The 11467-nt window shown below is 39.1% G+C and overlaps 1 protein-coding gene across 2 annotated transcripts in view; it reads right to left on the bottom strand.

The window, feature by feature from the left end:
* Positions 1–3060: 3060 nt before the first annotated feature.
* Positions 3061–11467, bottom strand: part of PPP4R4 (protein phosphatase 4 regulatory subunit 4) — a 70923-nt gene continuing 62516 nt past the window's right edge. For both annotated transcript variants that reach the window (XM_058162622.1, XM_058162621.1), the window contains one exon: positions 3061–4149. In XM_058162622.1, the coding sequence (XP_058018605.1) occupies positions 4125–4149 (25 nt within the window). In that variant the 3' untranslated portion in view covers positions 3061–4124. The remainder of the gene's footprint in view (positions 4150–11467) is intronic.

Here is an 11467-nt window from a genome sequence, read left to right as displayed (position 1 = left end):
GGTATGTGGAAAACAGGTAAACATTTTCCTTCTTAAAATATTTTCACCAAAAATGTCCTCCTCAATGTCTTTATCTTATGCTATTAAATATAGCAAGCAGTATCTTTCAGGAAAATAAATTAGAATGAAAATTTAATGGAAAAAATTACATTCACACAATCCCTTTTCCCAAAGCACTCAGCACTAAAATAGCAAAAAGGAGCATGGTCAAAGGGGAAACTCCCACATCTATTGTGTAGGAAATCTCTTCATTCAGACAAAGCAATATGTCAAAAATAATGGGCATGTTCTCCAGAATTATTAATCCAAGATATATAAAAAGCAGGGGCCTGATTTTGGGGAGAGCAGGAAAACAAAAAAGATCATTTGTTCAGATGGTCATGAGGTCTACATTTTAAATATAGCTGCAAATTACTGCACTTTTCTTTATTGCTGTTAAAAAGTAGTTGAGCCCTCTTCTCCACATAAAGAAATTACAAATGTTTTCTGCGAGCTGATCATAATTGAGACCACAGCATAATGCTACAAGTTAATGCTACTATCAAAAATATTTATTAGCATGAGATAATAGTTACCACTGGTCCATTCTGGAGCTTATCTAACTATTTTAGTCTGGCAGAGGAATTGCTGAAAGCAATCAATCAAAGCTATTTCAAGTCCTTCATGAGTTTATCCTGATCAGCTTGGTCCTGCTTGAAGTGTACAGAGCCGCAATAAGAATTTTGCACTTATTACAAGGGAGATGCTCTAGTTAGCAGCAGAAGGGAAGGGAAAATTATATGTACCAGTTAGCATGAAAATGAGAGGTGGCAGAGGTGGGGAAGTAAATCAGATTGTGGAAACTACAGAGGTATATCACTGTTATATGACCAAGGCAAGATCTTTGCCTGCATTTGTCTGTATGGACTTGTCATTGTCTTGGAAAGGAACGTCCCAGAGGTGCAGTGTGGCTTTCGACCAGAATGGAGTACAGTAGGCATGATATTTGACATGAGGTGTGTCCAGAAATGCACTGAGCAGAACACACCTTTTTACTGCTTTCCATGATCTGACAAAGGCATTAAACACTGTAAAGAGGGAGTCTCTTTGGATCTTCCTGAAATGTTATGGATGTCCAAAGAAATTTGTGAGGTTGATTCAGCTACTCTACAACAGCTGCATTTGTCCTTTCCAATGGAGTTAAACAGGATTGTGTGCTAAACCCAGTTCTATTCAATCTGTTCTTCACTTGCATGTTATCACATTTTGTCTAGGTGGTACTGTGTATCAGGTACCAATTGGAGACCCTCTCTTTGACCTTCACCACTTGAACGCACAAAGTGCTTCTATATAGTCACTCAAGAAACTCTCTTTGCTAATGAGTGTGCATTCCTCATACATAAAATCAGTGATTTCCAATTGATGCTGAACAATTTCTCATACTGCTATGCTCTGATTATCAGCTGATTAGCTTATCAGATAATCATCCTGATTATCAGTCTGAACAAGACTGAACTACTTTAGCGGGCCATGTTAAATTATCTGTACCTGTAGAACCAAAAGTCACTGCAGGTAATCCCCAGGTTAGAAGCGTTACTTTAGCAAATGTTCAAACTTACGCGATAAGTGCCCCCTAGCATTTGCAAACAAGGCCCAAAACTATGAATCTTGCAACATCACAGCGGTTGTTCACCCTTACAAACAACTGTAGAGGCTCTGCAACATTTGTCCTGCATGTTGCTGGCCGAAATGAAGCTTCTAAGGGGCGGATCCAACCTTCAGAAGGCCCTTCAGGCATCCAGAGGCCTCCTCAGGACCATTGCAGGCCAAAATGGAGCCTCTGAGGGGGCAGAACTAGCCCTTCGATGTTCTGTTTGGCCCTCACGGGCCTCCCCCAGCCCGCTGCAGGCTGAAATAGAGCCTGCATAGGATGGATTCCCCTCGCCCCCGAAGCTCTATTTTGGCCTTCAACAGGTCAGGGGTGGCTTGCAGAGGCCGAATGAAACCTTTGAGGGCTGGATCTGCACCCCAGAGGCTCCATTTCAGCCAACAACCTACAAGTAGATTGCTTGCTAGATCTTCACAAGGTAAGTGACCCGGCATGGCAGGTTGGGAGGGAAGCAACTATGGGTAGCATGAGATATTTCAGTGGGTCAGGGAAGCTTGGGTGATCTTAGGCAGGTGGCCTGTTCCATCAGTTGGCCCCCATGGCCCACAACATTGGGTTTTCAGTGCCCTCATTGTGCTAGACTTTACACCTCCAGACTAGGATTACAGAGCCATTTCTGTGTCCATGGATATTTGCATCAGTGCTTCTTCTTTGAACACAAAGGACCACTATACAGACTTGATCACAGAATTTATAATTATGGAGCACTCAGCAAAGGGCAATACCCACAAAATACTGGAAAGTTTCACTTTTGGGAAGCAGTGTATGAGTTGCATCATAAGAGAAGGCTATACTGGATGTTAGTTAAAAAGGACTGACACTGAATGAAATCTGGGACAGTCTCTATAGATAAGATGATAAAAAAACATCACAGAGGAATTTAGTTGCTACATTTGGATTGCTGAACGCTCTCCACATGATACTGTGAATTTAAATTTCTTAATAATACAAAAAAACCCATTTATTCCAAGGCAAGCCACTGGTTCATGGAGCTAAATATCATTTTAATATGGCAACAGTTTTCTAGAGCTTCCGACAGATATCATTTGCAGACCCATCTGGAAAGACCAGGTATTGAAACTAAGATCTTCAACATAGAAAACATGCTCTACTCACTGAGCCTTTCCAATGTTGCTACTTTAGTGTTTAAGTGAATAGCTCATTCTTCCAGGGATTGGTTCGCTACTATAGGAACAGAGAATTTTTGCCATGCTGCATGTATATTAGACTTACATATTAATCACTAGTGTAGTGGATACAGGATATTCCTGTCTCTGTTTTTTTTTAAATTTAAATTAAAAGCTGCAAATTAAATCTCTCCCACCCAAAACATTCCATATTTTAATGGCCTAAGTTTTATTGTGCATAAAGCATTCATTATTTCACATTGTAAAAAGTAACCACACGTTTATTCATTCACAAATTAGATTATCTTTATCATACACCAACATATTTAAAAAAACATAGTCTGATATCAATATAGTTTTGCTGATTGCATTTGTGAAGTAGAGAAGCTGACAATAGCTTCATATAGTCTCTCTCAAGTATTGGCATAAATTGAATGTTTTAAATAGAACTGCACTTTGCAGGCAAATTTTGATAGGAATGTTAGCATGAATACAAACAGAATGATGTTGATATAGCTAAAAGCATGATGGCTTGAATTAATTACTAATTAAAAACTAGATTAATAATCTCTAAAATGTTGGATAAAGAGAAACTACAATAGGATATACTGGTAAATTAAAACAAAGTATTTGCACAATAAAATTGCAATGTGAAATTTAAGAAATCATTCATATGCTATTTGGAGGTATCTTTTTCTTATTAAAAAGTGAAAAGAAATCCTCTTGACATTTTATACACCAGATAAGCAATATTATCTAAAATTATAGCAGAAGTTTATTTTAAAGGACTACACTTCTCCACGTTTCTCTGTTCATGCTTCCAGATTCCACACTGAAGCTTCTTCGATATTTAAAAGCTTTTTTGTAAGAGAAAGTGTCACTTGTTCAGTTAATTCTTATACGCAGAGCAATTTCACACATATGGCCCTATTTCCATAGCAAAGGCAAATTAGGAGTCCATAAGCTTGTAAATAGCTATATTTTAAAATAGAGGGCACTTTCATTCCAAACTGAATAACCTGAACTAGTAGAAGGCATAATTGAGAGGGGGGAAGTAGGGAAACCCTGTCTCTTTAGCTGCAGCAGATTTAAAGCACATTGCTAAAGTAACGTTGAATTAAGCACTTCACTTACAACATTGGCATTCTGCACATATTACATTATTTCTATGAAGATATTTTACAACATAGGAATTTATTTAACTGACAGAAGATGTTAACATTATGGTATCAAATCAATCCCTCCTTCCTGGTCCTTAAATTCAAGGTTGTACTCTAGCTTTGTCCAATCCTGACTTCAGCCACATTGCCTCCGGTAGTCTTTGGTGTGCATGCTTTCTTTCACCAGCTCTAGGAGTTTGATTTTCTGTTTTTCCTTGAGGGGAAACAAAAACACTCTTAAAAACAGAGCAGACTAAATTAACAGTGTTCAGAATGGCTAACTTCTTGCAGTCATCATTTACAGCTCCAAAACTGTTGTAATCTTAAACACATGTATTATAAGTAAACAAAGAATCAACATTATTTCTTCTAAATCCAATAATAAGAGGCTTTTTTAAAAGAACAGTCTTGATTCAAGGCACACTCACTTTCCCATCCATTGTGCCATCCAACTCCATTGGCTTCCTTCCCACTCATCCCCCACACCCTGTGGATTTTCTTTATGTGGAAATTGTCCATCGATCACTATGCAATCAAAAAAAATCTGCATATAAACCTCAGAAAACACGTATCTTAAACTATTGGTTTGGAAAACATACATACGTACATATTAAAAGACTTTTCTTATAGAATATTTTTTAAAAATCAGACTCATTTGTTTTAATAGTGATCAACACAGAAAAGTGGGTGAAGTCATCCATAAGCATGTAGGTATTAGTATGCTGACAATATGCCGTTTTACAACTGCCCTGGGCCTTCCATGAGATGCTATCGAGGTGCAGCCTCAGTGCTCAGATACTTGTGTGTTTGGTAGGGAAGAATCACCTTCAAGCTTAAAAAGACTGAATGGCTGTGGCTTTGGCACTTGCCCTCTTCCTAGTGAATTTCCATTGTTAAATTTGGATAGGGTATCATTCACCTGTGCAAAGTTGGTCTGCAATCTGAGGAACCTCTTAAAACTTGTGGTTCTTGTCTGAAAACCAGATGGCAGCCATGGCCAAGAGATCTTCATACAATTATAGCTTGTACTCATTTCTGGATCAGAAGACATGTCATGTCAATCACACCTTAATCATCTACTGACTGAACTACTGCAGCATGCTCTACATGGGCTGTCCTTAAAAAGCATTCAGAAGTTTCAGCTGGTCCAGAAAGCAACAGCATATGCAATGTTGGTCTTACTACAGAATCCTCATGCTGCCACATGTGTTACAATGACTTCCATCTACAATTCAAGGTGCTAATTGTTACCTTTAAAATTCCAAATGGCATGGAACCAAGTTACTTGTATGACTGCTTCTCTCTGATGGTTTCTGCCCATCACACCAAATCCAACTGTGTAGGCAGGTATTAGATCCCATTGAAGAATGTCTCTCAGTTAGCCCTAGGAATCATGCCTTCTCTGTCTTGTGGAATAGTTTACCCCTGAGATACGGATGACACTAACCCTAGTGGCCTTTCAGAAGGCTGTGAAGACCAGCTTTTTGACAAGGACTGGGACTAGAAGATCAATGGACTTCTGGCATGAGTTGAGTTTTATAAATTAATTAAAAATAATTAAAAATAAAGAAACCATTAGAGAGCGTTTCACCGAGGCAGCCTTCGGCGGCACCATCTTGGATAAAACTAAAATTCGCAGATGACACAACAGTGATTGGTCTCATTTGAGACAATGATGAATCTACATACAGACGGGAAGTTGAACAATTAACCTCGTGGTGTGACCAGAACAATCTGGAACTGAACACACTCAAACTGTAGAAATGGTGGTAGACTTTAGGAGAAACCCTTCCATACTTCCACCTCTTACAATACTAGACAACACAATATCAACAGTAGAGATCTTCAAATTTCTAATTCTACCATATCTCAAGATCTAAAATGGACAGCTAACATCAAAAACGTCATCAAAAAAGCAAACAAAGAATGTTCTTTCTGCGCCAAGTCAGAAAGCTCAAACTGCCCAAGGAGCTGCTGATCCAGTTCTACAGACGAATTATTAAGTCTGTCATCTGCACCTCTATAACTGTCTGGTTTGGTTCTGCAACCCAACAAGACAGACACAGACTTCAGAGGATAATTAGAACAGCAGAAAAAACAATTGCTACCAATCTGCCTTCCTTTGAGGACCTGTATACTGCACGAGTCAAAAAGAGGGCTGTGAAAATATTTACAGACCCCTCACATCCTAGACATAAACTGTTTCAGCTCCTACCCTCAAAACAATGCTATAGAGAACTGCACACCAGAACAACTAGACACAAGAACAGTTTCTTCCCGAATGCCATCACTCTGCTAAACAAATAATTCCCTCAACACTATTCAAACTATTTACTAAGTCTGCACTACTATTAACCTTCTCATCGTTCCCATCACTTATGACTATGACTGTAACTTTGTTTTCTTACGATTTATATTGATATTGTTTCCTGATTGCTTATTTGTACCCTATGACTATCATTAAGTGTTGTACCTTAGAATTCTTGATGAAGGTATCTTTTCTTTTATGTACACTGAGAGCATATGCACCAAAGACAAATTCCTTGTGTGTCTAATCACACTTGGCCAAAAAAAATACAATTCAATTCAATTCAATTCAATTCTATTCTATTCTATTCTATTCTATTCTATTCTATTTTATTCTATTCTATTCTATTAAAAATGATATATTTAGGACCCTCTCTATTTAATAGATTTGTAAATCTTGGATGATAATTTTATTTTTGCACTGCCCTGAGTTCATTTGACAGATGGAAAGCCTTATACATTTGTTAAATATACGAATAAATGTGAACAACAAAATAATTTGCTTCTAAGAGAAGAGAATATCTATATAGCTCAGGGTTGAATGGTGCAGTCGTTGATTTTCTTTTTTGACTAGTGCATCTCTTTTGAGTAGTGTGTAAATATGTTTATTTCAATGTATCTATTGGTGGTTGATTTGTCTGAATGCCAAGCTTCCAGGAATTCCCGAGCCTTTTTGTATTTACTAAACAGGGAACAAATCCTACATTAACTTGTATCAATGATGTTACCTAGTTGAGTAATGAAATGTCTACAGACAAATCCACCCACAAGATGGGTGACAAATAAATTTAATAATGTTTAATAAATAAACAAACAAACAAGCTCAGAGAGCGCCAAGGACTCCACAGGATTTCACATTGGAATCTATTTCTAATATGATATCTGTCCATATAGGACAATTTTGATGTATTTTCCACTGCCTGCAAATGGGAAGATCCTTGTTGATTGTAATTCAATCAAACTGAAGATCCTTGTTGATTGTGACTCAATGGAGCCTACAATCAACTAGTTACAGGAGCTAAGAAATTTTACACTGGCAAATTGTCTCTGATTCAACTCCTCCCATCTCTTCCCTTTTCTGCCCTTTTGGGCACTCTGCACTCTTGTCATCTACCCCTGCCACTGTCAATGCCAGCAACTGAATTGCCATCTTCTTCCTCCCAGTACTGGCCCAGTAAGGGGTGTGAGGGGTGGACCCAGGGACATGAGCAGCAAGTGCGGTAGGGTGGCGATGCCAAAAGGAATTTGCTGAGCACAGCCAGGGAAGAAGGAGCTGAACAGAGCTGGTAGAGGAGACAGGGCGGCAGTGTGGAAAGGAGAAAATAGAGGGATGGGTCAGTGAGGGCCAGTAGTTGCCTCAGCCAGGCATGCTCTTCCTCCTGCTGGAGTGGCTCCAGTGCCTAGAGGGCCTCCTGTAGCTGATTTTCCAGGAGCATCTCTAATGTGAGCTTCAGAACATGCACTGTATCTCTGGGAAGCCCTTGTCCTTCTACTTCTTCCAGTTCTTCCCTACCCTGAATGACACCTTCTATTTGGTCGCCACCTTTATCTAGGGAGCCACCTGCCTCTGCTGCCTGGCCTGGTGATGGAACATGCCACCATCCCATCCTCCTGTACTATCCACAGTATGTAGGCTATCACTCATCACACTGGTGACAGATAATGATTATGATGATGCCCCACCTGCACTGCAGGCCTGCCTCCTCCATCGGCCAAGCTCAGAGACCTCTCTTCAGAAGACAAGGCTCCACCACCTAGCTATATTCACCACACACAGCCCAGCACCTGGATGCTAAGTCAATATTGTGAGGAAGAAAAGTCAGCTGGGGAAAGTAGAAGTGGTGGCAGGGATAGGCAAAAAAGATAGAGATGTGGACGGAGATAGGCAGGAGTTGAAGCAGAGGCAGTTCATGCAGGGTAAGATTTTTTATTTATTTATTTAAAGAATTTATATGTAAACCCACTCACTTTAGTGTCTCTAGGTGGCTTACAAAAAAATTAAAAAACACAATATAAAAGGAGTAAAAACAGTAACACCCCCACCTCATGGTGACAACAAGCTGCCAAACAAGCCACCTGATGGGCTCCATCTCACTCTTGATTCCCCATACCCATTGACAAAACCAGGTCTTCTGGGCCTTGTGAAAGAGTGTCAAAGTGGGACCCCAGTGTAACTTCCATGGGGATGATGTTTCAAAGGGAGGGAGCCACCACAGAGAAGAAGGTCTTTCTTTTGGGTCTCACCAGATTTACTTCCTTAGAATAATGACTGTGGGGGGCTGCAACCATTGTAAAGGCAGGCCAGTTACCAAACACTCAAATTTTAATTACATGACAATAGGGGCACTGCAACAGCCAGAACGTCAAGGAATGGTCATAACTACAATTTCTGTTATAATTTTGAACTGAATGGATCATCAATAAGTGAGGACTACCTACAATTAATTCACATACTTGAGGTGTCTATTCCAGTCCTTCAAACTACGTGTTAAATTACTTTCGAAAATGGAGAAATTTTAAAAATATGACATGAATGATGGCATGACATTTATTTTAAAGAAGTTAGTAACATATGCCCAACTGGGGGTTTTTGAGGGGGGGGTTGTTAGATCCTAGCACTATGAAAAAAAATATATTTATTGTTATTCACTTTTTATGGATCTGTTCCTCATGTTGCATTCAGCCATATTCTGCTTTCATTGCTTTTTTTCTCTCTTCCTGGCATTTTCCCACAAGTGCACTTTTTTCAGATCAACTGAATATTGATTTATTGGCCGCAACAGGAATTGATCAATTGGTTTCTCATCTGAGCCTGACATCGTGGGCTGAGAGAGTGGCTAGCCCCAAATCATCCAGTTGGCTTTCATGCGCAACGTGGGACTAGAACCCATAATCTGGTTTCTAGCCTGGTACCTTAACCCCTAGACCAAACTGGCTCTCTTTTTTGCTAACGTTGCTTAATTGTTAGAAAGATTATGTTAAAAGACAGGTATCTTTAACATAAATAATATTGCCAGAACAATCATGCCTGCCTGCCATTGTAATTTGCATACCTTAATTTGATGAGTAATAATGTAAATAAGTGTCCTGTGTTCTTGTTAATGATATTTATTTCTGAGTACTAATGTTAAATTAAAGGAGTTATTTAGAACATTAGTAGATATTTTAGCAGTGTATGCCCACGTGGTAAAGTATTACTTATCCCAACCCACATTAAAATTATTCATCTTAAGAATACTAATGCCTGACTAGCTATATATTTTAATGCTTTGTGAAGGAGTGTAAGAATATAAGTTATTATGTTGAAAGAAAATGTCTAAAGCTCTTCACAATGAGCAGACGCACAAAAGATAATAAAACCAAATGCAGTACCACAGTAGCAGAACATACTTCTTTTGTAATTCCCCATGTTTGTGATTCATGTTTGCTGTCTATCTGAGTATGACTCATCGAACACCGTCTATTTGCTAGCAATGGGAATGAATATGTTCTGTTTCAAAAACTCACTAATGCAGATCTCCTGTGGGTAAAACCACTTTCTGGATGAACTCTTATGAATAGCAATGCACTACCAATGAAAGTTACAGGCCTACTGTAAACTGAAAATTGATTCAGGTATCTGGGAATTCCCACAGCTTCCAGCTGAACACCATTGAAATATAAACTGGGATGCAAGCATACATCTTTCTAGTTTTCAAAACAATGGTACAGGTAGTTCTCGACCTACAACAGTTCGTTTAGTGACCATTGCAATGGCACTGAAAAATGTGACTTACGACTGTTTTCATAATTACAACCTTTGCAGCATCCCCACGATCATGTGATCAAAAGCCAGATGCTTGGCAACTGCTTCATATTTATGACCTTTGCTGTGTCCCAGGGTCGTGTGATCACCTTTTGCAACCTTCTGACAAACAAAGTGAATCAGGAAGTCAGATTCACTTTAATAACCAGATTACTAATTTATCAACTGCAGTGATACACTTAACAACTATGGCAAGAAAAGTCAAAAAAAGGGGCAAAACTCACTTAACTAATGTCTCACTTAATGATAGAAATTTTGGACTACCTGTATTCACAGTGCTCTTCCATGTGCAAATGGCTCCACCTCCTCCAGGCTTCAGAAACAGATCTCAGATGTTTGTGATCAAAGCCCTATTTCTGCAGCCCAGCAGAGGAGCTGAGGTCCACTCAGCAGGCAGGAATTTTAGTCAGCCCCCAGAGACAAGAGAGAGCTCTCTGGCAGGGGGTAGCAGCTTGCAACCTTCTCTGCTGGCTTCCCCACTGACTTTCCGAGAAAGTTAGCAGAGGTGATTGCAAATGGCAATCACATGATCACAGAGTACTTGGAAATTGGTCATTAAGTGTGAACAGGTTGACAAATGCCACAAATGCAGTCATGTGATCACAGGGGGAACAGCACAATGTTTTATAGCAATAGCACTTAGCCTTATATACCGCTTCACAGTGCTTTATAGTCCTCTATAAGCAGTTTATAGAGTCAGCATATTGCTTCCGACAATGTGGGTCCTCGGAAGGATGGAAGGCTGAGTCAGCCTTGAGCCAGTGAGGATTAAACCCCTTGGCAGTCAACAGAATTGGACTACAATACAGCAGTCTAACCACTGCACCATCACGTCTTATGATGGCCAGAAGTGTTTTATGGGCCATAAAGCATTCTTTCTGCTTTATTTAGCATAATTTCAAACAACCAGTTGTAAATTGAGGATTACCTGTAATATCAAAAAATACAGGGTGCTGATGAATCAAATTGCAAAATAACAGTGCCTACAGTAAACAATGTTTCTTTATTTATCAGTACATTCATACATATGAATTTGTACCTCTGTAGACCATCATTTGAATCCATGGCTCAATTTAAGATTATTCCAGAATGATGATCAGTACAAGTTCAAAGTCATATGTGTGATTCACAGAGATAATGAATACTAATTCCACACTTCTCTTACATCTCCTACATCTAGCAGCATTAACGTACAGTGATAACTCGACTGCAGCTATTCCTGATAATAATGATTATTTTAGTCATCATACTAACCAGAACTACCATAAGAATTCTAGTTCTCTGTACAGTATATTTGGGCCAGGAACATTGTTTTTGAGATGAAATAGCTTACCAAAACACGCATAGCCTCCCAAATACTAAATCAGAAACCATAGTTTAATTCATGGGTTGTCTAGTCTTATTGATAAATTAGAATGAA

This window comes from Ahaetulla prasina, chromosome 1, assembly GCF_028640845.1.
Source record: "Ahaetulla prasina isolate Xishuangbanna chromosome 1, ASM2864084v1, whole genome shotgun sequence".
In the NCBI taxonomy this organism is placed as follows: Eukaryota; Metazoa; Chordata; class Lepidosauria; order Squamata; family Colubridae; genus Ahaetulla; species Ahaetulla prasina.
This window is presented reverse-complemented; position numbering and strand designations above follow the sequence as displayed.